This window comes from Rhinopithecus roxellana, chromosome 12 (assembly GCF_007565055.1).
Source record: "Rhinopithecus roxellana isolate Shanxi Qingling chromosome 12, ASM756505v1, whole genome shotgun sequence".
Classification (NCBI taxonomy): Eukaryota; Metazoa; Chordata; class Mammalia; order Primates; family Cercopithecidae; genus Rhinopithecus; species Rhinopithecus roxellana.
The window spans coordinates 3,609,980-3,637,421 of record NC_044560.1 but is presented as its reverse complement, the minus strand read 5'-3'; the positions used below and the strand labels follow the sequence as shown (position 1 = coordinate 3,637,421).

Sequence of the window (27,442 nt, the reverse complement as noted above, 5' to 3'; positions counted from 1 at the left end):
CTCTACTAAAAATACAAAAATTAGGTGGGCATTGTGGCGCACGCCTGTAATCCCAGGTACTCGGGAGGCTGAGGCACGAGAATCGCCTGAACCCGGGAGGCGAAGGTTGTAGTGAGCCGAGATCGTGCCACTGCCCTCCAGCCTGAGCGACTGAGCAATCTCCGTCTCAATGAATACATATATACATACATACATACATACATACATACATACCAAAGAAAATAAATAACTGCTGGTCACAGTGGCCCACGCCTGTAATCCCAGCACTTTGGGGGGCTGAGGCACGAGGATCGCTTGAGGCCAGGAGTTCCAGACCAGCCTGGGCAACATAGTGAGACAATGTCTCTACAAATTGGGGAAAAAAAAAAATCAATAGCAAAAGTGGATTTGACTACATTTCTTTTTTTTTTTTATCACAGTGCTATTTGTCATAGTAAACACTGAAAATTCCTAAATATTTCAAAGTAGGAGTCCAATAAAATATGATGCATTCAGCCAGGTGCGGTGGCTCACACCTGTAATCCCAGCACTTTGAGAGGCCGAGGCTGGCGGATTACGACGTCAGGAGTTTGAGACTAGCTTGACCAACCTCGTGAAACCCCTTCTCTACTAAAAATACAAAAAAAGTAGCGGGGCATGGTGGCGGGCCCCTGTAATTACAGCTACTTGGGAGGCTGAGGCAGGAGAATCGCTTGAAGCCAGCAGGTGGAGGTTGCAGTGAGCCGAGATCACATCACGCTACTGCACTACAGCCCGGGTAACAGTGCAAGACTCAGTCTCAAAAAAAAAAAAAAATGCATTCATAATAAGAAAAATACGTAGCCATTAATAATGATAATTTAGAGCCTATCATGGTGGCTCATGCATGTAATCCTAGCACTTTGGGAGGCCAAGGCAGGATTGCTTGAGGCCAGGAGTTTCAGACCAGCCTGAGCAACATAGTGAGACCCTCATCTCTACAAAAGAAATTTAAACATTAGCTGTGCATGGTAGCACGTGCCTGTAGTCCCAGCTGCTTGCAAGGCTGAGGCAGGAGAAGCACTTGAGTCCATGATTTCAAGGTTGCAGTCATCTGTGATCTCCACTGCACTGCAGCCTGGGCAGCAGAGAAAGATCCTGTCTCAAATAATAATAATAATAACAACAACAACAAGAAATAGTGGTAATGAGATGAATATTTGCTAAGAAGGAAAAGGTTCACAACTAGTTCAAAAATTACAAATTATACAACAATGTAAGTATAATATAACCATTTACAAAAATATTTATGCTTTTCTCATATGTCTATGTTTACATGGGGAGATGTGCACAACAGGAAAGACACACTTTTTTTTATACATTATCATCAATTACTTATGTAATGAAAAGAAGTGAAGGTAGAAGAAATGAGTTTTCAGAAGACCTAAACTGCCAAATTAAAGACGGTTGGGCTGGGTGTGGTGGCTCACACCTGTAATCCCAGCATTTTGAGAGGCCAAAGCAGGAAGATTGCATGAGTGCAGGCATTTGAGACCAGCCTGGGCAACATAGTGAGACCCCAATCTCGAATAAATAAATAAATAAATAAATAAATAAATAAATAAATAAAGATGGTTGATAATATTCTATGGCTAACAAAATGCTTTGTTTGGCAGGTTTTTGTTGTTGTTGTTGTTAATACCTATGATATTGGCCAGGCACAGTGACCCGACACTTTGGGAGGCTGAGGCAGGTGGATTGTGTGAGCCCAGGAGTTTGAGACCAACCTGGGCAACATGGTGAAACCTCACCCTTACAAAAAATGCAAAAAATTAGCTGGTGTGGTGGCGTGCACCTGTGGTCCCAGCTACTTAGGAGGCGGAGGTGGGAGGATCACTTGAGTCCAGGAGGTCAAGGCTGCAGTGAGCTGTGATCTCACCACTGCATTCCATCCTGAGTTGACAGAGTGAGACCCTGTCTCAAAAAAAAAAAAAAAAATTATAATTGCTACCTTTTTTTTTTTTTTTTTTGAGACAGTCTTACTCTGTCACCCAGGCTGGAGTGCAGGGCAGCGATCTCGCCTCACTGCAACCTCCACCTCCCCGGTTTAAGCGATTCTCTTGCCTCAGCCTCCCAAGTAATAATGGCTACTTTAGATTTAGCCTCTTTTCATTGCTTCTGTGAGATAACTATTCCTCTAAACTTTGCATTTTCACTGATGTTCAACAACTTTTTATTTTTTATTTTTTTTAGATGGAGTCTCGTTCTGTCACCCAGGCTAGAGTGCAGTGGCACAATCTCAGCTCACTACAACCTCCGCCTCCTGGGTTCAAGTGATTCCCGTGCCTCAGCCTCCTGAGTAGCTGGGATTACAGGAACCTGCCACCACACCCGGCTAATTTTTTTTATTTTTAGTAGAGACGGGGTTTTGCCATGTTGGCCAGGCTGGTCTTGAACTCCTGACCTCAGGTGATCCGCCTGCCTCAGCCTCCCAAAGTGCTGGGATTACAGGTATGAGCCATCGCACCTGGCCCAACATCTATGTTTTTATCATTAAAAATTTCTGATATTCAATATAGTCACTATTCAAATCTCAAAATAAACAAGTTATATTTATCATGAAAAGTCTTGCTCCACCCTTGCCCCTTGACTATGTATTTTCTCAGTTTCTTATGCATCCCTAGATTTTCTGTCTGCAAAAACAAGCAAATATATACGTATGTATATTCCTTTTTTTATTTTTTTTGAGACAGAGTCTCGTTCTGTCGCCCAGGCTGGAGTGCAGTGGCATGATCTTGTGTCACTGCAACCTCTGCCTCCCAGGTTAAAGTGATTCTCCTGCCTCACCCTCCCCAGTAGCTGGGATTACATGCCTGCGCCATCATGCCTAGCTAATTTTTGTATTTTTAGTAGAGATGAGGTTTCACCACATTAGCCAAGCTGGTCTCAAACTCCTGAACTCAGTTGATCCGCTTGCCTCAGCCTCCCAAAATGCTAGGATTACAGGCACGAGCCACCACGCCCAGCCCATACATATATTCTTATTTTCCCCTTTTGTTATACTATATGCACTATTTTGCATTTTTAAAATTTTAGTGTATCTTGTAGATCTTTCTCTTATAGTTCCAACAGGTTTATATGCCTGCTGCACAGCAACAGACCAATACAATGAGACAGCAGAGTCTACAGCAGAGAGAGAGTTTAATGATCACAGGGCAGCCAAGTGAGGAGATGGGAGTATTACCAGTGCTGAATCTACATGGTCTGCAGCAAGCTCAGTTCTTGCCTCCTCAGAGGAAAGAATTCAACTGAGAGGCATAAGGCAGAGTGAGAGACTGAGGCAAGTTTTAGAACAGGAGGGAAAGTTTTTATTTATTTATTTATTTATTTATTTATTTATTTATTTTTTTGGAGACAGAGTCTTGCTCTGTCACCCAGGCTGGAGTACAGTGGCCGGATCTCAGCTCACTGCAAGCTCCGCCTCCCGGTTTTACACCATTCTTCTGCCTCAGCCTCCGGAGTAGCTGGGACTACAGGCGCCCGCCACCTCGCCCGGCTAGTTTTTTGTATTTTTTAGTAGAGACAGGGTTTCACCATGTTAGCCAGGATGGTCTCGATCTCCTAACCTCGTGATCTGCCCATCTCGGCCTCCCAAAGTGCTGGGATTACAGGCTTGAGCCACCGCGCCCGGCCGGGAAAGTTTATTAAAGAGTGTTAGAGCAGGAATGAAAGGAAGTAAAGGACACTTGGAAGAGGACGAAGCAGTTGACCTGAGAGATGAAGTGCGCTGTTTGACCGTGACTTGGGGTTGGCATAGGAAACTGCAGGGTCTTGCTTCCCTTCTCCCCTAATATTTCCCTTGGGGTGGGCTGTCCACATGCATGGTGGCCTGTCAGCACTTGGGTGGGGGCGCATGTGCAGTGTGTTTACTGGAGTTGTGCGCATGCTCACTCAAGGTGTGTTTCTCTTACCAGTCCAGTGTTCCTAGAGGAAGATCATCTGCCATTTTGCCTCTTAGTGCCCATGCTTGAGCCCTACTCGCCCAGCTCCTGAGATCTTATGGGAAGCTGCTGATCACCAGTTTCAGATGTTTCTGTCTTTTGGGAGACTGCCGTTCCCTGGCACCAGCTGCAATCAATTATTATTTTAGCGCAATAGCTTAACTGCCTGACCATCACCCAATGGTTGCTTGACATTCCTGGGGTTAGGGGGTGAGGGCCTCTCCTGCTCTGCTCAGGTCTGACTAGTTACCTACTGTAACAGGAGGAGACCTCCAAATTCATCTCCCCAAGGAATTCTGAGCTGGCTTTTTTTTTTTCCTTGCGATGGAGTCTCGCTCTGTTCCCCAGGCTGGAGTGCAGTGGCAGGATCTCAGCTCACTGCAACCGCTGCCTCCCAGGTTCAAGCAATTCTTGTGCCTCAGCCTTTCGAATAGCTGGGATTACAGATGCGTGCCACCACACCTGGCTAATTTTTGTATTTTTAGTAGAGACAGTGTTTCACCGTGCTGGTCAGGCTGGTCTGAAACTCCTGACCTCTTGATCCACCTGCCTTGGCCTCCCAAAGTGCTGGGATTACAGGGATGAGCCACCGCGCCCAGCCTGAGCTGGGGTTTTTAAGGGGATTGTAGAGGGGGAGAGGCTGGAAATTTGGTATCGTTTATTGGTCGGGGTAAAGGGGATGAAATAATCAGGATGTAGAAACTGCATTCTTTGGTGAGTTAGCTCCCTATGGGGTCTTTCACAATGGCTGTCACCAGTAGTTTCACTGATATGCAGGACCTGGAAGAATACCTCAGGTGGAAAACAATGTTTTGCAAGCTTAAGTTGTCTGATGACAGGGTCTGCGTGATTCTGGGACAGTAGGCAGCAAACAACTATGAGGAAGTGGCTCAGAGTTCAGTGTGACCTCATGATGAATGCTGAACGTGTTGCAAGCTTTATTTTCATTTATCTCCCTCCCTTCTTCCCCGATTTATTTTATTTTGAGGCGGAATCTCACACTGTCACCCAGGCTAGAGTGCAGTGGTGCGATCTCGGTTCACCACAACCTCCACCTCCTGGGTTCAAGCGATTCTCTTGCCTCAGCCTCCCGAGTGGCTGGGATTACAGGTGTGTGCCACCACACCAGCTAATTTTTGTACTTTTTTTTTTTTTTTTTGAGACCAAGTCTCTCTCTGTAGCCCAGGCTAGAGTGCAGTGGCATGATCTCGGCTCACTGCAATCTCCGCCTCCCAGGTTCAAGTGATTCTCCTGCCTCAGCCTCCAGAGTAGCTGAGATTACAGGTGCGTGCCTCTGCAGAGTAACTGGGATTACGGGCACGTGCCACTGCACTCGGCTAATTTTTTGTATTTTTAGTAAAGACAGGGATTCACCATGTTGGCCAGGCTGGTCTTGAACTCCTGATCTCAGGTAATCCGCCTGCCTCGGCCTCCCAAAGTGCTAGGATTACAGGTGTGAGCCACCATGTCCGGCCTAATTTTTTTATTTTTAGTAGAGACGGGGTTTCACCATGTTGGCCAGGCTGGTCTTGAACTCCTGACCTCAAGTGATCTGCCTGCCTTGGCCTCCCAAAGTACTGGGATTACAGGCGTGAACCACTGCACCCGGCCCCTGATTAATTTTATAAAGTTTGTTGGGACGGTTTCATTTCCATCTTGGTACACAGAGAGTTTCTCGTCCTTTTGTTGTTGCTACAGCTGCATAGTGTTCCATCACATGGTTGTGCCATAGTTCATTTTCCAGTCCTCTGTGAGTGGACATTTGTGTTATGTCCAAATTTGTGCTATTACAAATGCTGCAATGAATGCCTTTGTACATATATCATTTTCTTCCCTGACAGCTATATCAAGATAAATTCCCAGAAATGGAATTACAGGGTCAGACAGTTTTGATGAATCTTGTCAAGTTGATCTCTATAAGGGAGATACCAATTTTTACTTCCATCAGCCATATAGGAGATTTTTGCCACCCTGAGATACGATAAAGCTCTGTTTTCTAATTAATAATCAAAGATGATTTTATAGCAACAGAAATTAGTGCATTTGTAGGTTTCTCTTTACAAAGAACTTTCTTTTTTTTATTGTATTTTTGCAAGTCTTTTTATTTTATTATAATACTTTAAGTTCTAGGGTACATGTGCACAACATGCAGATTTGTTACATAGGTATACATGTGCCATGTTGGTTTGCTGCACCCATCAACTTGTCATTTACATTAGGTATTTCTCCTAATGCTATCCCTCCCCTAGTCCCCCAGCCTCCAACAGGTCCCAGTGTGTGATGTTCCCCTCCCTGTGTCCATGTGTTCTCATTGTTCAACTCCCACTACAAAGAACTTTCTTATTTATTACACTAAAATAATAGCTAATATTTATTGAGCACTTACAGCGTATCAGGGATTTTGGTGGACATTATCGAGTACTTGTTAAAAGCAGCTTGGAGTCTAACTGAATCTGAAATTTGGCTGTAACACTTAGTACCTATTTCCTTATGTGTAAAACTGGAAGGATTATAATCCCTTCGTTGGTAGGCAGTATTGTGGGGGTTAAACGCTAATACCACACGTAAAGTACCTAAAAGAGGTACTTGGCTGGGCATGTTGGCTCACGCCTATAATCCCAGCACTTTGGGAGGCCAAGGCGGGTGGATCACCTGAGGTCAGGAGTTTGAGACCAGCTTGGTAAAACCCTATCTCTGCTAAAAATATAAAAATTAGCTGGGCGCGGTGGCAGGCACCTGTAGTCCCAGCTACTCGGGAGGCTGAGGCAGGAGAATCACTTGAACCTGGGAGGTGAAGGTTGCAGTGAGCTGAGATCGCGCCACTGCACTCCAGCCTGGGCGACAGAGCAAGACTCCGTCTCAAAAGCAAACAAAGTATATATGGCTTATGTGAACAGTCAATAAATGCTGTTTACTATTATGCCTGAGCATTTCTATGAGGCAGGTGTGTATTGTTCCCACCTTATATATAAGTAAGCCAAAGAACAGAGATACTGGGACATGTAATTGGTAATTGATAGAGCCAGGATTTTAATATATCTGCTCATATATTTTCTGATTTGACATTGTATGACTCATGGGTTTGGCCAGCATAAAAAGCTTTGTGCTGAGTGGTGAAGTTGTAATGTTTAACAACCAGATTGGGGTAAGAGAGAGCAGATATATACAGAGCTAGCTTCACAGCTACATCATGCTCTGTTTTGCAATTGTTAATGATTTTGAACAAGAGGCCTCATTTATTTATTTTTTTTTTTGAGACAGAATTTCAGTCTTGTCGCCCAGGCTGGAGTGCAATGGCGCAATCTCGGCTCACCGCAACCTCCGCCTCCTGGGTTCAAGCGATTCTTCTGCCTCAGCCTCCCGACTAGCTGGGATTACAGGCATGTGCCACCATGCCCAGCTAATTTTGTATTTTTAGTAGAGACGGGGGTGTCTCCATGTTGGCCAGGCTGGTCTCGAACTCCTGACCTCAGGTGATCCACCTGCCTCAGCCTCCCGAAGTGCTGGGATTACAGGTGTGAGCCACCCCGCCTGGTGATTTTTTTTAAATTTTTTAAATTAATTAATTTTTTTTTTGAGATGGAGTTTTGCTCTTATTGTCCAGGCTGGAGTGCAATGGCACGATCTCGGCTCACTGCAACCTCCACCTCCTGGGTTCAAGCGATTCTCCTGCCTCAGCCTCCTGAATAGCTGGGATTACAGGCATGTGCCACCACACCCAGCTAATTTTGTATTTTTAGTGGAGACAGGGTTTCTCCATGTTGGTCAGGCTGGTCTTGAACTCCCGACCTCGGGTCATCTCCCCGCCTTGGCCTCCCAAAGTGCTGGAATTACAGGCGTGAGCCACCGTGCCCGGCCTGGTCCCACTTATTTACTTATTTTATTTTATTTATTTTTTTGAGATAGGATCTCACTCTATTGCCCAGGCTGGAGTGCAGTGGCACAATCATGACTCACTGCAGCCTCAACTTCCCAGGCTCAGGTGATTCTTCCCCCTTAGCCTCCCAAGTAGCTGGGACCACAGGTGCACACTGCCACACCTGGCTAATTCCTTTTTTTTTTTTTTTTTTTTGAGACAGAGTCTCGCTCTGTCGCCCAGGCAGGAGTGCAGTGGCATGATCTTGGCTCACTGCAAGCTCCACCTCCCGGGTTCATGCCATTCTCTTGCCTCAGCCTCCCAAGTAGCTGGGACTACAGGCGCCCACCACCATATCTGGCTAATTTTTTTTTTGTATTTTTAGTAGCGATGGGGTTTCACCGTGTTAGCCAGAATGGTCTTATCTCCTGATCTCATGATCTGCCCACCTCGGCCTCCCAAAGTGCTGGGATTACAGGCGTGAGCCACTGCGCCTGGCCCACACCTGGCTAATTCTTTGATTTTCACTGTGTTGTCCAGACTGGTCTTGAGCTCCCGGGCTCAAGCAATCCACCTGCCTTGCCCTCCCAAAGTGTTGAGATTATAGGCGTGAGCCACCACGTCTGGTCTTTTTTTTTTTAGAGTGGAGATCTCACTATGTTGCCCAGGCTGGTCTCTAACCTGAGCTCAAGCGATCCTCCCACCTCAGCCTCCTGAGTAGCTGGGACTGCAGGCACACATTACCACACCCAGCACCACCTCTTTAGTTTGCAATGGGTACCACAAATTAGGTAGTCAGTCCTGTGTGCATATATGTTGCATGTGTATTATAACTTTCACTGATGTAAATGATGTGTAGCATAAAGTTTACAAATACTAAAATATACAGGACTCTATTGTGAACTCCATATAGCCAGCTCTCACAGTATGTTTTATTTGATGTTGGGTAGCTTCCCTATGGTCCCAATTAATCAATGAGCATAGTTCAGACATGAATGTTGGTTGATATTTTATGTAAGGAGTAAGAGGAAAGTGAGACAATCAAAAGAGATACGTCAGAACTTCACTAGTTTGTCAAGGCTACGAGCGACTTACTTGTTCAACTGGATTATAATTTGCCAATATTGGACGAATATTTCCTCAGTTTTGATGCATTCACTTACACACTTTATTTTTTCTTTTTTTTCTTTTTTGAGATGGAGTCTCGCTGTATTGCCCAGGCTGGAGTATAGTGGGGTGATCTTGGCTCAATGCAGCCTCTGCCTCCAGGGTTCAAGCGATTCTCCTGCCTTAGCCTCCTGAGTAGCTGTGATTACAGGAATGTACCACCGCCCCCGGCTAATTTTTTTTTTCTTTTTTGAGATGGAGTCTCACTCTGTCACCCAGGCTGGAGTCCAGTGGTGTGATCTTGGCTCACTGCAACCTCCATCTCCCGGGTTCAAGCAATTCTCCTGCCTCAGCCTCCTGAGTGGCTGGGATTACAGGTACCCGCCACCACACGTGGCTAATTTTTGTATTTTTAGTAGAGACTGGGTTTTGCCATGTTGGCCAGGCTGGTCTTGAACTCCTGACATCAAGTGATCCGCCCACCTCGGCCTCCCAAAGTGCTGCGATTACAGGCGTGAGCCACCGCACCCTCCAACACTTTCAAGTTTAACCAGTAATGTTAACATTTTCTCCGCCACTTTCTTAAGTCTAGACGACTTAGCAGTTATTAAGCATTTGCTGACTTGCGTGGTGTAAACTCTCCCACCATGGGCAGATTTCAAGCTGCCGAAGGATGTCACTGAATGGAAAGCTGATAAGAGCTTTCATAGAGTATTTCCACAGTGCAGATATGACAGACGTCAGAATGCACACAGCAGGCGCTCAATAAATGCTTGTAGCATGAATAAATTAATGAATCCTACTTCGTGAATGAAAGTGCGTCCGGTAAGTCCTAAAGCAACACGCCTTTGAGTTCTTAGGATGCTAAGACAGGCTGATTCCAATTAGTCTGGAAGTAGCTGTGGGGCGCAGTGCAGGCAGGAAAAGGGCTGGACCCCGAGTTACCGCCCGGCCCCAGCCCCTGCCCTGTCCCCGCCCCCGACCGATCCCCGACCCCTCCTGCCCCACCACCGGTCTGGCCCCGCCCCTCATCCCCGCCCCACCCCTCACCGCCCTTCTCCCCGCCTCTGACCCCGCCCCACCTCTGACCCCTCCCCACCTCTGACTTGGCCCCGCCCGCCCCGGCTCTGATCAGGCTCCCCCCACCCCCACCCCTCACCGCCCTTCTCCCCGCCTCTGGTTCGGCCCCGCTCCCTCCCGGCCTCCAGCCCACCCTTCTGTCCCGCACGCGCCGCCGGCACCTGTTTCCGGGCGCGCCTCCAGTGGCCGGCGTACAAGATGGCGGCCCTGGCGGCCTGAAGAGGGCGGCCGCGGCTCGGCCGTGGGCTCTAACGAGGGGCTGGGGGTCGGAGACAGACTTCACCCAGGTGACAGGTAGTAGCGGCGGCGCCGCTGGACCTCTTCGGTGTAAGACCCGCTTGCTGCTGCCCCCGGACCTTGCCGCCACACCAGCCCTGTCCTGGGGCGGAACCGAAGGAAGGTCAGGCCCGGCTGCCCCGCCCCGTCCTTCCTCCTTCCCGGGCGGTCACTGTGCGTGGCTCACTTTTAGAGTTTACTACAGTCACGTGGAGCTTCCATGGCGGCCTCTCAGGTCCTGGGGGAGAAGATTAACATCCTGTCGGGAGACACTGTCAAGGCTGGGGACAGGGAACCGCTGGGGAACGACTGTCCCGAGCAAGATAGGCTCCCCCAGCGCTCCTGGAGGCAGAAGTGCGCCTCCTACGTGCTGGCCCTGAGGCCCTGGAGCTTCAGTGCCTCACTCACACCGGTGGCTCTGGGCAGTGCCCTTGCCTACAGATCCCACGGTGTCCTGGATCCCAGGCTCTTGGTGGGTTGTGCCGTGGCTGTCCTGGCTGTGCACGGGGCCGGTAATTTGGTCAACACTTACTATGACTTTTCCAAGGGCATTGACCACAAAAAGAGCGATGACAGGACACTCGTGGACCGAATCTTGGAGCCCCAGGATGTTGTCCGGTTCGGAGTCTTCCTCTACACGTTGGGTTGCGTCTGTGCCGCTTGCCTCTACTGCCTATCCCCTCTGAAACTGGAACACTTGGCTCTCATCTACTTTGGAGGCCTTTCTGGCTCCTTTCTCTACACAGGAGGTAAGACTTGGACTGTCCTGTACGCTGCAGGTCTTAGTGGCGTCCACTGGAAACCGTTGCTTTGTAGAGGAGTTTTAGGGATGTCAAAGGTGCCTTTCTAAATTAGGCCACTTTAAGTCTATAATTGTGGGTCATGAGAATTTTTTGATTTGAGAAGATCCTGGTTTGACTTATGGACGTAGGGCATGACTCAAAATTTTATATGGACATTTATTTTTATTTTTGTTTATTTATTTATTTTTATTTTTTGAGACGGAGTCTCGCTCTGTTGCCCAGGCTGGAGTGCAGTGGCGCGGTCTTGGCTCACTGCAAGCTCCGCCTCCCAGGTTCACGCCATTCTCCTGCCTCAGCCTCCCGAGTAGCGGGGACTATAGGCGCCCACCATCATGCCTGGCTAATTTTTTGTATTTTTAGTAGAGATAGGGTTTCACCATGTTAGCCAAGATGGTCTCGATCTCCTGACCTCGTGATCTGCCCACCTCGGCCTCCCAAAGTGCTGGGATTACAGGCATGAGCCACCGTGCCTGGCCTCACTCATACTTTATAATACCACAGTTTCAAATATTAGTAGAATTAAATTTGAAGAGTTCAAAATGATACACGTAATTACTTCTAGCTACTTTGCTAAGTGACTTCTTGCAAGAGGCTGATTAAGGTAGTGATGAGCAGGTGGGTAAGTCCTATATATTGAGTACCTATTATGTACCAGGCACTGTTCTATGTGATCACAGCAGTCACAGATCCCTGCCCTCGTGAAACTTATATATTGTCATGAGAAGAGACAGAAAGTAAAACTAGAAAATTATACTTAGGGTGACCAACATCCTGGTTTGCTCAGAACTAAGGCAACAGGACTAAGTGGAATGTGCAACTTCTGGTGCTAAAACCAGGAAAGTTCCTGATAAGTCAGGTTGAATTGATCACCCTGATTATAGTATATGAAAGAAGATAAGTACTATGGGGAAAAAAAGTAGAGCAAAGAAGGGGACACAGATTACTATTTTAAGTAGTTTAATCAGGGTAGGCTTCATCAAAAAGGTAACATTTGGCTGAGTGCAGCAGCTCATGCCTGTATCCCAGCCCTTGGGGAGGCTGAAGTGAGAGGGTCACTTGAGGCCAGGAGTTGAAGACCACCTTGGGCAACGTAGACCCCTGTCTCTATAAAATATAAAATAAAAAATATTAGCTGGGCATGGTGGTGCTTGCCTATGGTCCCAGCTATTTTGAGGCTGAGGTGGGAGTATCGCTTGGGCCCAGGAGGTCAAGGATGCAGTGAGCCCTGATCACACCACTGCACTCCAGCCTGGGCGACAGAGTGAGACTGTGCCTCAGAAAGGTAGTATCTGAGTTGAGTTAGATTGAAGGAGGTAAGAGATGAGGGAGTTGGCCAAGCAGATATCTGAGAGAGGAGTGTTTCAGGAAAAGGGACAGCAAGTGCCATAGGCCTTAAGGCAGGAACGTGTCCAAAGAGCTTGTGGAGCAGCAAGGAGTCCAGTGTGTGAATGAAGGAGAGAGTAAAAGGAAGTAAAGTAAGAGAAGTACGTTTGGGGAGGGTAAGGAGGCACACGGATTGTATAGACCTTGTAGGCCACTGATCTTGGCTCTGGAATGGAGGAGCCACTGCAGGACTTTGAGCAAGGGAGTGATGTGATATAATGTTTTCAAAGAATTGCTCTGGGTAAGGTATTGAGAATGTATCAAGGGTAGTGGGGCAAGTGTAGAGGCAGGAAGACCAAGTAAGTAGGAGGCTCTTGAGTAATCCAGGCAAGCGATGTTTGGTGGCTTGGATCTAGCGGGTGGTAGTGGAAGAGGTAAGTAGCCAGATTCTAAATATGCTTTGAAGGTCGACAGGGTTTGCTGATGGATTGGATGTGAGGTAAAGAGAAACAGAGGAATTAAGTGTAACTCAAAGGTTTTTTTTTTTTATGACACATTCCATATTTTATTTACATTTTAGGACTAACTTTGTGCTGGGCGCTGTGCCTCACGCCTGTAATCTCAGTACTTTGGGAGGCCAAGGCAGGTGGATCACTTGAGATCAGGAGTTCCAGACCAGCCTGGCCAACATGGTGAAACCTCGTCTCTACTAACAATACACGGAGGATTGCTTGAGCCTGGTAGGCAGAGGTTGCAGTGAGCTGAGATCACGCCACTGCATTCCAGCCTGGGCAAAAGAGCAAGACTCCATCTCAAAAAAAAAAAAAAAAAAAGACCAACTTTAATTTCAACATTATATATCCATATATCTATCCCTTTTTTGTTGACGTCACTTAACCTTAAGTGCGTAGTTTGTTTAAAAAAGAGACTGTAGGCCGGGCGCGGTGGCTCAAGCCTGTAATCCCAGCACTTTGGGAGGCCGAGACGGGCGGATCACAAGGTCAGGAGATCGAGACCATCCTGGCTAACACGGTGAAACCCCGTCTCTACTAAAAAATACAAAAAACTAGCCGGGCGACGTGGCGGGCGCCTGTAGTCCCAGCTACTCGGGAGGCTGAGGCAGGAGAATGGCGTAAACCCAGGAGGCGGAGCTTGCAGTGAGCTGAGATCCGGCCACTGCACTCCAGCCTGGGCGGCAGAGCGAGACTCCGTCTCTGAAAAAAAAAAAAAAAAAAAAAAAAAAAAAGAGACTGTAAGCAAATATTTACCATGTCTGATACATGTAACACACATGAACAGCTTTTAACAGAAATTCATCAACTCCCCCCCAATATTTTTTATTATAATACAGGTATCAAAACAATCCTGAACATATTTTTCATACTTCTAGTAGTCAGCACCCACACCACTTCAAAAATTAATACATTTGTGCTGGGTGTGGTGGCTTTTACCTATAATCCCAGCACTTTGGGAGGCCGAGGCAGGCGGATCACCTGAGCTCAGGAGTTCGAGACCAGCCTGGCCAACATGGTGAAACCCTACCTCTACTAAAAATACAAAAATAAACCGGGCATGGTGGTACATGCCTGTAATCCAGCTACTTGGGAGGCTGAGGCAGGAGAATCACTTGAACCTGGGAGGTTGTGGTGAGCTGAGATCTCATCACTGCACTCCAGCCTGGGCAACAGAGCGAGACTCCATCTCAAAAAACAAAACAAAACAAAACAAAAAAGCAAAAAACACATTTGTGATGGTGTTCATTGTACCTGCTACTTTTTTTATTTTATTTTATTTTATTTATTGAGACAAAGTCTTGATCTGTTGCCCAGGCTGGGGTATGGTGGTGCGATCTTGGCTCACCACAACCTCCGCTTCCCAGGTTCAAGTGATTCTCCTGCCTCAGCCTCCTGAATAGCTGGGATTACAGGTGCCCGCCTGGCTAATTTTTGTGTTTTTAGTAGAGACGTGGTTTCGCCATGTTGGCCAGGTTGGTCTCTAACTCCTTACCTCAAGTGATCCACCGTCCTTGGCCTCCCAAAGTGCTGGGATTACAGGCGTGAGCCACCATGCCTGGCAAATACCTGCTACTTTTTAAACAATTTCAACTGCAGCTCTCTTTCACTAAGTAAGATAGATAAAGCATACCATTTCTGTTTTCTTTTTTCTCGAGACGGATTTTTGCTCTTGTTGCCCAGGCTGCAGTGCAGTGGCACAATCTCGGCTCACTGCCACCTCCCCCTCCCGGGTTCAAGCATTTCTCCTGCCTCAGCCTCACAAGTAGCTGGGATTACAGGCATGGGCCACCATGCCCTACTAATTTTGTATTTTTAGTAGAGACAGGGTTTTTCCATGTTGGTCAGGCTGGTCTTGAACTCCTGACCTCAGATGATCCGTCCCACCTTGGCCTCCCAAAGTGCTGGCATTACAGGTGTGAGCCACCTCGCCCAGGCTCTGTTTTCTTTTTTCTTTCCTTTTTAGTTTGAGATGGGGGTCTTACTCTGTCACACAGGCTACAGTGCAGTGGTGCGATCTCAGCTTACTGCAACTTCTGCCTCCCGGGATCAAGCGATTCTCCTGCCTCAGTCTCCTGAGTAGCTGGGACTACAGGTGCGTGCTACCACGCCTGGTTAATTTTTGTATTTTTTGTATGGACGGACTTTTACCATGTTGGCCAGTCTGGTCTTGAACTCCTGGCCTCAAGTGATCTGCTCGCCTGAGCCTCCCAGAGTGCTGGGATTACAGACATGAGCCACTGTGCTCAGCCCTGCTTTCTTTATTGAGTTTTTTTTTTTTTTTTTTTTTTTTTTTGAGGCGGAGTCTCGCTCTGTCGCCCGGACTGGAGTGCAGTGGCCAGATCTCAGCTCACTGCAAGCTCCGCCTCCCGGGTTTACGCCATTCTCCTGCCTCAGCCTCCCGAGTAGCTGGGACTACAGGCGCCCGCCACCTCGCCCGGCTAGTTTTTGTATTTTTAGTAGAGACGGGGTTTCACCGTGTTAGCCAGGATGGTCTCGATCTCCTGACCTCGTGATCCGCCCGTCTCGGCCTCCCAAAGTGCTGGGATTACAGGCTTGAGCCACCGCACCCGGCCTTTATTGAGATTTTTAGTCTTTAGAAACACACATGCTTCCACTGCCATCTGACGCTTCTTACTGTGCTTTCATCTTGTAAACCTGAATTCTATTTCGAGTACTCCAAGTTTATGTTTAAATGACAGTACCTCAACAAGAGAAAAAAATTGAGTTGCATTTTTCCTACTGTTACCTGAAAACATAATGGGTGTACATATATTAAATATATTCTTACAAATATCCAGGTCATGTTTACCAGCTGGAATTCTTTTCTTTAACGTGTGGGTATTTTGCATTGTGATATTTAATCAAGACATTAACACAAGTAGAAGGTTGTTGATATAAGACAAGTTTGAGATCCACTAAACTTAATTGTTGTATGTTTGTCCTTCCAGTGGCTGTGGAAGCTTCATATTTTCTTTGGACATCATTAGACATCTTAACTCTTGAAGTACAACTTTAATGCTATATGAATTTTGTCATTTTGCTAATACTGGTATGCTGCAGTCATCCACCATCCCACTGGAATTATTTATTCCATTCATATTAATTCTTGTTACAAATCTAACTGATTGGGGAGCTTCTGGGTATTTAGGTCCACTTTCTATTTTCAGGCTATATATATATATATATATATTTTTTTTTTTTTTTTTCTGAGACAGAGGCTCGCACTGTGGCCCATGTGGGAGCGCAATGACGTGATCTCGATTCACTACAGCCTCCACTTCCTGGGTTCATGTGATTCTCCTGTCTCAGCTTTCCAAGTAGCAGGGATTACAGGTGCATATCACCACGCCCGGCTAATTTTTTGTATTTTTAGTAGAAATGGGGTTTTACCATGTTGGCCAGACTAGTCTTGAACTTCTGACCTCGTGATCTGCCCTCCTTGGCCTCCCAAAGTTCTAGGATTGTAGGCATGAACTGCCATGCCAGGCCTATATTCTCTTTTCGTAATTTGTCCTTGGTGGCCCAATAATCATGCCTGTCCACCTTGTAAATGTCATATCTTCATCATCTTCAAGGCCCCAGTTAATCATACCATTGCCTTTCAACAGCTGCATAAGCATAACTCAAAGGTTTTGACCTGAGAACTGGAAGATACCATCTGGAGTGATGTCATTATGTGAGAAGGGCAAGGCTGGGGGTAGAACAAGTTTTGGGGGAAAAGCAAGAGATTGACTTCGTGGTTTTTTGTTTTGTTTTTTGTTTGTTTTGAGACAGAGTCTCACTCTGTCTCCCAGGCTGGAGTACAGTGGCGTGATCTTGGCTCACTGCAGTCTCCGCCTCCTGGGTTCAAGTGATTCTCAGCCTCCCAAGTAGCTGGGATTACAGGTGTGTGCCACCATGCCTGGCTAATTTTGTATTTGTAGTAAAGACAGGGTTTCACCATGTTGGCCAGACTGGACTTGAACTCCTGACCTCAGGTGATCCACCCGCCTTGGCCTCCCAAAGTGCTGGGATTACAGGCGTGAGCCACTGTACCTGGCCAACTTTGGACATCTTAATGTCTTAAATCTCCTAACAAATATGTCAAATGGGTAGTTCAAGTTCAGGGAAGCCTGGGCTAGAGATTACATATTTGGGAGTCATTGGTCTATAGATGAAGTTGTAGGACTGGGTGAAGTCATCAAGGAAGGGAGTGTTGGTAGAAAAGTCAGTCCTGGTCTGAGCCCTGGGACACTCCCACATTAGAGGTGGGAGAAGAAAAGGCACAGGTACAGGGTATGTGAACAAGCATCCAGAGGAGTAAGAGGAAAACCAAATGGCTGTGGTGGCCTGGCAGCCAATTGTAAAAAGTTCAGTGAAGAAATCAACGAGGTGCTGTAATAGTACAAGGTGGTGGTGAAGGGAAGAGGCTGTCTTTGTGAAACTGACATTTAAACTAGGGCTTGAAGACGGAAGGACAAGAAGCTGGCCATGGGGTGGAATAGGAGTCTGATTGTGATGCTGACTCCTCCAGGGCTGAAGGACCACCAAGTGCAAATGTGGTGGGTGGGAGAGAGTGTGACATTGGCTAGGATCTACTGAAAGGTCTGTGTGAGCCAGAGGGGATATGAGACACAGTTGGGGAGTTAGGCAGTGTCTCTGTCATGGCGATCTTAACAAGTCCTACTCCTCAGCCTCCAGGGCTCAGTCCTTGGACCGCTTTTCTCTATCTCCATGTACCCCCTTGGTGATTTTAGCTTATGGCTTCAGATGCCGTCTGTTAAGCTAGTGACTCTTAAACTCCAGACTCATATCCAACTTCTTACTCAGCAACTTCTCCTGGAACTGTCTCACAGACATCGCAAGCTTAATATGTCTGAGACCAAATTCCTGATCTTCTCCCCAAGGAAACCTGCTTCACCCACAGCTTTTTCCCCATTTTGCTCAATGGCAGCTTCATCCTAGTTCTTCAAGCCAAAAGCCATGGGCATCGTCCTTGACTCTACGTCTCACATCCAATTCATCAGCAAATTCTGTTGACTCTCCTTTCAAAATGATTATAGGATGTGACCACTTCTTATCGTCTCCAGCCACCACTGTGATCACTGTCCCTGGATTTTTGTGGCAGGCTCCCGGCTGGTCTCTTTACCTCTGTTCTGGTCCCATTCAGGCTGTTCCCACTCAGCCACCATAGTAATTCTGTTAAAATACAGGGCAGCCCTGTCAGTCCTGCTCAGAACTCTTCAGTGGCTCCCATCTCACTCAGTGTAAAGGCCAGGGTCTTTACAGTGACCCCCCCAGGGTCCTACATTCTTTGCCCACACTTTACTCTCACCCCCTCCCCGTTCTCTGACCCACCCTCCTCCTTTCTTCCTGCTTATCCTGGGCCAGCCACACTACCCTCCTTTCTAGTCCAGGAGCATGCCCGACCCCTCCTGCCCCTCCCTCAGGTCCTTTGTAGATGCAGCTTCCTCTGTTTGAAATGCTTTTCCTGCTTCTAACAGTGTGGTTCACTTTCTCGCTTCCTTCACCTATTTGCCCAAATGTCAGCTCTCAGTGAGGCCTTGCTTTCTACCTTGCTTGAAATCACACACCTACTCTGTGCCCCCACCTGATACTCCCCCTGCTGCTCTTCTCTGTGGTTAGTTTTCTTCATAGCACATGTTACCTTCTAACGTGCCATATAAAGTACTTAATTTGTTAATTATCTTCCCCCTTAGACTGCGAGCTCCCTCCCTGCAGTCAGGGATTTCTGTCTCTGGTCTTAGCTGAACCCTTAGCACCCAGAGCAGTGCCTGGCATGTAATATTACTTAGTAAATATTCATCCAATGAACAAATGGGGAGGCATTGAAATATATTGAGCAGAGTAGTGACATAATCTGGTTTAGGATTTTTTTAAACATTGACTTTTATTGACATATAATTGACACACAGTGAAATACACAGATTTTTAGTGTTAACAGCTTGATGAATTTTGACAAACGTATACAGTTGCATAACCCACACCCCTGTCATCATCCAGAACACTTCCATGACCCCCGAAAGCTTCCTAGTGCTTCTTGCCTGTCAATCCCACACTCCCTGCCCCCATCCAGAGGCAGGGAAAGAACCACTGTTCTGATTTCTCTCACATAGATTAGGTTTCCCTGGTCATACAAATGGAACCAGTCAGTAGGAACTATCTATGTATGTATGTGTATTTCAGTCTGAGCTCTCATCTGGCTTCTTTTGCTCAGCGTGATGTTTTTGAGATTCCTTGCATTGTTGTGTATATCAGTAGTCCCTTTTTTTGCTGAGTAGCATTCCGTTGTAACATACCACAACTTCTTTATCCATTCTCCTGTTCAGGGACATTTGGATTGCTTCCATATTTTGGCTATTATGACTGAACATTCATGTTCAAGTCTTTTTGTGGATATTTGTTTTCATTTTTCTTGGGTAAATGCCCAGGAGTGGAATTGCTGGGTCACAGGGCAGATGATGTTTAATTTTATGAGAAACTGCCAAACTGTTTTCTGAAGTGGGGTTGTACTTCTTTACACTCCCACCAGCAAGAGTTCCAGTTGCTCTGCATCTTGCCAACTTTTTGATTTATGTTTTAACAGATTCATTCTGGCTGCCATGTGGAGAACTGGCCCAGTATTTCACTATGTAAGCTCATTCAGAAAATGGGGTTGGGAGAGGAGGAATGCCTAAAAGGAAATTCCCAGATGGGCCACGTCTCTGAATCAGGTAGAGCACATGAGCCTTGGGCCATGTATCAAATGCTAGGAAACGGCTTTCTCCCCAAGGGCTCTACTGTTTTCTTGTGTCAGATAACCAGATCTTTTTCCTCCCCAGAGTGGGTTGCTCTTGGTTTTGGGGTGGGGACAGAGACCTCTGCTCAACCTTGCTTACATCATCCTTTTTTTTTTTTAAGACAGAGTTTAGCTCTAGTTGACCAGGCTGGAGTGCAATGGTGTGATCTCTACTCATCGCAACCTTTGCCTCCTGGGTTCAAGCGATTCTACTGCCTCAGCCTCCCGTGTAGCTGGGATTACAGGCTTGCACCACCATGCCCAGCTAAATTTTTTTGGATTTTGAGTAGAGATGGGGTTTCTCCATGTTGGTCAGGCTGGTCTTGACCTCCCGACCTCAGGTAATCTGCCCGCCATGGCCTCCCAAAGTGCTGGAATTATAAGCGTGAGCCACTATGCCCGGCCTTTTTTTTTTTTCTCGAGATGGAGTTTTGCTCTTGTTGCGCAGGCTGGAGTGCAGTGGCGCGATCTCAGCTCACTGCAAACTCTGCTTCCAGGGTTCAAGCGATTCTTCTGCCTCAGCCTCCCGAGTAGCTGGGATTACAGGTATGTGTCACCACACCCGGCTAATATTTTGTATTTTTAGTGGAGATGGGGTTTCTCCATGTTGGTCAGGCTGGAACTGGCTATAGAGGAACTGGCTTGGTCTGTGCTGGGAGTATTCCTGCCCAGCATCTTCTTTGGGCGGGTGTAGTCCCCTAAATGTGTGAGATATTGCAAGAGACATCAATTTACTAATTCTGAACTGGAGCTCGTTCTGTGCTTGAGGGAACTTCCTCCTGGAGGGCATGTCCTCATACAACCAAATTATTTGTGAAAACATGGCTTGGTATAAAAATCATCCAAATAGAAGGAAAAAAAAATTTGTCTTGAGGGTGCAGAATTAACTTGCCAAGTGTTGGAGAGTGTCAGTGGCCATGCCTTAATGCCCTTCCCTGGAGACACTTTGTTCTAAAGAACTAAGGGTGTGTATTTAGCACCAAGGAACCCCAGCCGCTGATGTGAAGGTGAACTTGGGGTGGATCTTGTTCCTTAGCTCCCATGGCTTTTGAGCCTCGAAGACCATTGTTATCTGTCATTTTATTTTATTTTGATTCCTGTGGGTAGTGGGAACATCTGTCATTTTAGACTGGTTAAAATGCCTAACCAGAGGTTTATTTTCTGATCCTGAGTCCACATCTCGTAACTTGCTTGGAACTGGAGTTTTATAAGCTTCTGTAGCAATCAGTGCGTGGGTCACCTCCCTCAGCTTCACCCATTCCATGCTGCTTTACCTGTTTCAGTCTGAGTGGGAGGTTTTTTCCTCACCTTGGTCCCGAATTCCAGGTGCTTGTTACTGTAGCTCTGTGTTTAGTTCAGCCCTTGTGCCAAGTATTGGGGAGTGAGCTGTGACCAAGCCAGACACACGTCCTGCCCTCATGGAACTTACCGTTTAGTGAGAAAGGTGGAGGTTAATTAGAAGCATGATGAAGTTTTTGAACATGGCAGGCAGATTACCAAGGGGAGCATATTGCAAGGGGATCAAATGTGGCTTAGGGGTGAGGGGAGGTGGTCCTGGGGAATGGTCTTTAAAGTCTTAAAGGGTGAGTAGAGTTAGCTAGACCAAGGGAGGGGTGTCTGAAGGCTCTGATGGATTGGAAGAAGTCTGTGTGAAGAGGGGAGGAAAGCTCAAGGTGACGCAGGAGAGGTAGGGCGGGGCCACAGGTGAGCCAGGTTAAAGATCTGGAACTTTTATCCCCAGGGTGAGCGGTTGATAAGGGTTTAAGTGTATGTTGGGGGAGGGAGTGGTCAGATTCCTTTTTTATCTATTTGTTTATTTACTTATTTTTTTTTGAGACAGAGTCTCGCTCTGTCTGCCAGGCTGGAGTGCAGTAACATGATCTTGGCTTGCTGCAACCTCTGCCTCCCAGGCTCAAGCATTTCCCCTGCTTCAGCCTCCTGAGTAGCTGGGATTACAGGTGTGTGCCACCACGCTTGGCTAATTTTTGTATTTTTAGTAGAGATGGGGTTTCACCGTGTTGGCCAGGATGATCTCGAAGTCCTGACCTCAGGTGATCCGCCCGCCTTAGCCTCACAGAGTGCTGGGATTACAGGTGTGAGGCACTGCACCCGGCCAGATTCCTATTTTTAAATGTTCACTCCAACTCCTTTTTAGAGATTACATTAGGGATGGAGAGGGGGAGGGGTTATGAGATTGGAAGCTGGTAGACCAATTTGGAGGATGTTGCAGTATCCCAGGCATAAGATGACCATGAGGTAGATTTGGGAATGGGGTAAGGGGGATGGAGTGTGGCCCCGGGGATGGAGAGAATGGGTAGTTTTGAAGGAAGTGGGTTAGACAGTCTTTGAAGTAGATGAGCAGGACAGAAGCAGGAGGTAGGGGTGGTTTAGTTTCAACCTCATGGGAGACAGAGGAGGGAAGCAGCATTATGACTCTCCTGTCCTCACTGTTTTACTTGTTGCAGGGGTGCCCATTTAGGGACCCTGAAATTTCACTGAGATTCACTGGGGGTTTTTAAAACCAGAAGATGCCTTGAGATTGTGGGGGAAGGAGGTGGAAAAGTAGAAGGCTGGGGTGGCTGTTCTGTGAGGGATTGATCTCACGGTGTCTTGCAGGGGTTGGTGAAGGGTGAAAGACAGCAAAGAACTGGATTCTAAGACCTTTGGATCCTTCCTGGGCTCTCCCATTGAACTAAGAGTGTAGTGGGTGCCCAGTGTGCTATGTTGCAGCGTTCTGTTGTGGGACAGTAGGAAGGGAAACTTGGGTATGAACCTGAGAAGAGGGACTTGAGGCCTCACTGGGCATTCTCTCTGCACCTGTGTCATTGCAGAAGAAATCAGAATTTGCTCTGTGGGGTTAAGGGACGAAATGAGTGCCTACCTGTACAGTCTAAGGATTTACCATTTTCAGCCAGAAGTGGCCTGCCTCTTCACTGGTGAACAGTCCCTAAATTTCAAGCCTTGGTCTCACACCAACTCTCTGGATTTTCTGGCCGCAGGAATTGGATTCAAATACGTGGCTCTGGGAGACCTCATCATCCTCATCACTTTTGGCCCGCTGGCTGTGATGTTCGCCTACGCCATCCAGGTGGGGTCCCTGGCCATCTTCCCACTGGTCTATGCCATCCCCCTTGCCCTTAGCACCGAGGCCATTCTCCATTCCAACAACACCAGGGACATGGAGTCCGACCGGGAGGCTGGCATCGTCACCCTGGCCATCCTCATCGGCCCCACGTTCTCCTATATTCTCTACAACACGCTGCTCTTCCTGCCCTACCTGGTCTTCAGCATCCTGGCCACACACTGCACCATCAGCCTGGCGCTCCCCCTGCTCACCATTCCCATGGCCTTCTCCCTTGAGAGACAGTTCCGAAGCCAGGCCTTCAACAAACTGCCCCAGAGGACTGCCAAGCTCAACCTCCTGCTGGGACTTTTCTACGTCTTTGGCATCATTCTGGCACCAGCAGGCAGTCTGCCCAAACTTTAAGGGGGCAAGTAGCTCCCCCCACGACATGTCTCCTTTTCTTAGAATATATTAAAGTCAGAGTCTCTGAGGAAGGAATGTGATTTGGCAGTCAGGGTACTAAGCATGGGTGGGAACTCCTGCCTTTTAAAAATTGTTTTTGTGTTCTTAAAGTTAATATGTTGTTTCTCTCTCTCTCTTTTTTTCTTCATTTTATGGGGAATTTAAAAACCATTCTTGTATCAGAAGGTGAATTGGGCGCACGGTCCTTGTTTTATTAAAAATTTCCACTAGAGGGTGTTCTCAGGTCACTTTGCAGTGAGGTGGACTTAGTTCCTCCTTGTTCTGTACAGAATGTCCCCAGACTTTGTAAAGGAGCTGCTCAGTTTGGAAAAAGACCCTAACTGGGCAGAGTGTCGTCCTGCTTTCTTGGTCTTGTGGGATGTGCTATGATTGGTGCCAGGCCTCACTAACACAGGGGCTACCTGTCTCTTACTCTCAGCACCTGTGTCCTGAGTTACGCTGCCTGAGAGAGAGAGTCCCTCATTAACAGCCTGTGTGACTGTCAGCTTTTTGCCTAAATTGTGATTCAGATGCTTTTGTTCCTCTCTCCTTTCACTTACTGCCACAGTTGAGGAAAAGTGTCAGATTACCCTGCAGCAAGACATGCCAAGGACTGGGAGGGGAAAAAAAACCACGCTGGAGGCAACTGAGAAAATCACTGCCTTTGGATAGAAATCAGTAGGGTGGCTGTTTTCCCTTTGTTGAATCTACTAGAGTGATGGGAAGGACTCCCAGCCCTTTCAGTAACTCTCAGGAGCCCTGAAACGGTAGAGGCACTGCCATCCTTGTGGGATACTCAAAGCCCACGGGGCTTTTCCCTCCCGATTGCATCTTCTGATGCTCCCCATGCCCACCCTCCACCTCTCCACCTCTATGGTGTTCCCATTTGTGTGTTTCCCATCTGTGGAACCAGACTATTTGAGCAACAGCTTAGCAGCGAGTCAGGGATAGCTGCCACTTTCCACAGAGCCACAGGATGGGCAGAGCAGGGACCCAGTGAATGAATAGCCAGTGGACAAATGGTCTTGAGCTCTGTTCAGCCAGAGTGATCAGCCTGCCAGTGAAGGGGCTGTGTCTTCATCCTTGAAGACAGATGTGCAGTATTGACCCTGCCTCTCCCCAGGGCTTTGTGGATAGTTGAGGGCTTCAGTGAGGTCACACTCAGAATGGGGCAATTCCAGCATTTATCCTGGTTGCGTTTCATTGCATTGTCTGTGAAGTGTAATTTCTGGGCCAGAATTGCTCAGTTGCATTTGATCCAGGACTAAAATAGATTGGAAACGGTCATCATTGTTTTCTGTTGTGATTATAGCCATTCTAGTAGGTATTTAAGGTCATGGCCTGCAGAAAATGGTGTAAGAACTAGTTCTTCATCTTTCAGATCAAGCTAATTATGATATGGAACCTTGAGTTCAAATTGATTGATTTATTTGGAAAAAAAAAAGTTTGAAAATTGCAGAAGTTCCTCTAAAGTTAAATCAAAGGTGGTTTGTCTAGCAGAGAGCCAGAATCTTCTAATAGTGGCAGAGCCCAGAGACAAGGGGAAGAAGGACGACCTTCTCCCCGTCCTTCCCAGCACCATTTTTTTTCACACCAGGCTTGTGGCATTTTGGTGCTCACAGGGGTTTTGCCTTCTGACCTCTTTTGGTGTAGGTCATTCTCGTGCAGGGCTCACCCTGAGGCTGGAGGACCAAGGACTCCCTGTGTCCACCTACCACATATGCCTTGGTGGTCACTCCTGTCAGGGCTGTCAGTTCTGCACTGTGCCCTGGTGCGGATTTTAATGCATATTTTTATATATAAATGTCCCCAAAGGCCAAATTTGGTGCCAGGTTTTATATGCATGTCACCATAATTTGTATTATGTCCCCTGAGTCAATGAAGGTTTTCTTTAGACTTCTTAATTAAAAAAGAAAGAAAATGTTCACCAGTGGTCTGGCTTCTAGTTTTTGCTTTCCTCATACTTACCGTGTGATTGTGAACTCTGATTTGTAAATCTCAGGGAGACCAAGGCAGTGACATTGGATATTCAGCTGTGTGGAGGGGCACCTGGTCTTTGGTGATGCGTTTGGGTAGGGTTTGACCAGATTCGATGGGCCTTTAGAAAAGGCAGCAGGGACTGGGCATGGTGGCTCACGCCTGTAATCACAGCAATTTGTGAGGCCAAGGTGAGAGGATTGCTTGAGCCCAGGAGTTTGAGACCAGCCTAAGTAACATAGTAAGACCCCATCTCTACGAAAAAATTTTAAAAAGTTAGCTGGGCATGGTGGTGCATGCCTGTAGTCTCAGCTACTCAGGAGGCTGAAGTGGAAGGATCACTTGAGCCTGGCAGGTCGAGGCTGCAGTGAGCTATGATCATGCCACTGCACACCTGCCTGGGCGATAGAGCGAGACCCTGTCTCAAACAAACAAAAAAAGCATTGAGGGCGGCATGTAGCTACAGTGGATTTGCCAAGAGCCAGTCAGTCAAGACAGATTAACTTCGTTTCATTTTTCTTTTTCTTGATAGGGTCACTGTGCTGATAGATGGAGAATGTGAGGTAGATTGAGTACATGTGGGTTTCAGCTAGGCATTGGACAATATATCCTATGAACAAGGCAGAGATATGTGGGATGGATAACAGTGGAGTTAGATAAATTCCTGAGAGACTGAACAGGCAGTGGGAGTAAGCTAACTGATCAGCACGTCAGTGTCAGCTGGGAAGGAGCCCTTAGCAGTCGGAGCCCTGCCCTCTGCCCTTTGCTCAGCTGGGTTCAACACCTGTTATTAATGACTCGGATGAGGCAGCCAAAATGAAAGGTTTCACGAACCTCGGAGGAAGAGCTTACAAAATGACTGACAATTAGGAGCCTCATAAATCAAAAGGCTGCTTTGATGGGTCAAAAGAAAAATGTAGTGTGAATAAATACAAAGCGATACACTGGGGTCCCAAAATGAACAGCATACACATCAGAGAGGGGGAGAGCCGTGGTGTGACAGCCATGGAGATATGGGGGATGAGTTTTTCTCAGTGACTCTGGAATCTGACATCACTTGTCTTTGTTTATATATTCATTTTTTTGAGACCAAGTCTCAGTGTTGCCCAGGCTAGAATGGAGTGGCACGATCTTGGCTCACTGGAATCTCTGCCTCCCGGATTCAAAGCCATTCTCCTGCCTCAGTCTCCCCAGTACCTGGGATTACAGGCACACACCACCACACCTAGCTAATTTTTGTATATACATATTTTACACATATCTCACTCTGTCGCCTGGGCTAGAGTGCAGTGGCACAATCTCGGCTCACTGCAACCTCTGCCTCCTGGGTTCAAGCGATTCTCCTGCCTTAGCCTCCTGAGTAGCTGGGATTACAGGCACCTGCCACTATGCCCAGCTAATTTTTTGTATTTTTAGTAGAGACGGGGTTTCACCATGTTGGCCAGGCTGGTCTTGAACTCCTGACCTCGTGATTCGCCCACCTCAGCTTCCCAAAGTGCTGGGATTACAGGCGTGAGCCACTGCACCCAGCATAATTTTTGTATTTTTAGTAGAGATGGGGTTTTACCTTGTTGGCCAGGCTGGTCTCGAAATCCTGACCTCAGGCAATCTACCCATCTGGGCCTCCCAATGTGCTGAGATTACAGGCACGAGCCCCTGCGCCCAGCTGCCTTTATTGCTTTGAGTCAGATTTATTCTGCTCCCCAGTCAGGTGGCTGGGAATTCAATGCCAGCTACCTTTTGAGCACCCTCCCATCTGTCTGGGATCACCCAGGACTCCTGGCCTCTGTGGGGCCAGAGCCAGGGATTTTTGCTTACCATCAATGTCTCTGCTACTGGATGCTGGGGTTTGGCCCTGGAATCTGCCCTTGTCTTGGACACCGCTCCTCTAGAAGGGTTCAGAATGCCCTTTCCTGGTGACAAGTACCAGTGAGGCACAGATTCCTGCTACTCCAGTCACATTTCTGCCCAGTCTTGGAGCACTACCACTCTACCTACGATAATGCCCCATCCAGCTCCCCTACTCAAAGCGTTTCCCTTCTTCGCTGCCCTTTGCAGGACCTTCGTACTGAATCCCACTCAGATGATGACCTTTGGAAGCTCGGGGCTGGCTTCTTCTGGAGTTGGGTGGGAAAAGATATGAATATGTCTTATGTTTTCTTACTAATGCTTCCCTTACTCCTATATTAAAACCACCAGGACAGGCACAGTGGCTCATGCCTGTAGCCCTGGCACTTTGGGA

The 27,442-nt window shown here is 47.3% G+C and overlaps 2 protein-coding genes and 1 pseudogene across 3 annotated transcripts in view; 1 reads left to right on the top strand and 2 right to left on the bottom strand.

Moving 5' to 3' along the window:
- Nucleotides 1–10,230, bottom strand: part of MTOR (mechanistic target of rapamycin kinase) — a 162,218-nt gene extending 151,988 nt beyond the window's left edge. Inside the window, exon 1 of the mRNA XM_030912982.1 lies at nucleotides 10,164–10,230. The gene's annotated coding sequence lies outside the window, so the exon portion shown is untranslated. The remainder of the gene's footprint in view (nucleotides 1–10,163) is intronic.
- UBIAD1 (UbiA prenyltransferase domain containing 1) lies at nucleotides 10,166–25,148 on the top strand. Of its 2 annotated transcripts, XM_030912984.1 has the most exons (3): nucleotides 10,375–11,027; nucleotides 20,195–20,243; nucleotides 22,697–25,148. In XM_030912984.1, exons 1-3 carry the CDS (start codon nucleotides 10,499–10,501, stop codon nucleotides 22,836–22,838), a joined length of 720 nt encoding a protein of 239 aa, XP_030768844.1. In that variant the 5' UTR covers nucleotides 10,375–10,498; the 3' UTR covers nucleotides 22,839–25,148. The 2 variants fall into 2 exon arrangements, with proteins under 2 accessions (XP_010351821.1, XP_030768844.1); XM_010353519.2 differs by lacking the exon at nucleotides 20,195–20,243 and having other exon boundaries at nucleotides 10,166–11,027; nucleotides 22,697–25,143.
- LOC104654358 lies at nucleotides 15,841–16,092 on the bottom strand (annotated as a pseudogene).
- Nucleotides 25,149–27,442: the final 2,294 nt, after the last annotated feature.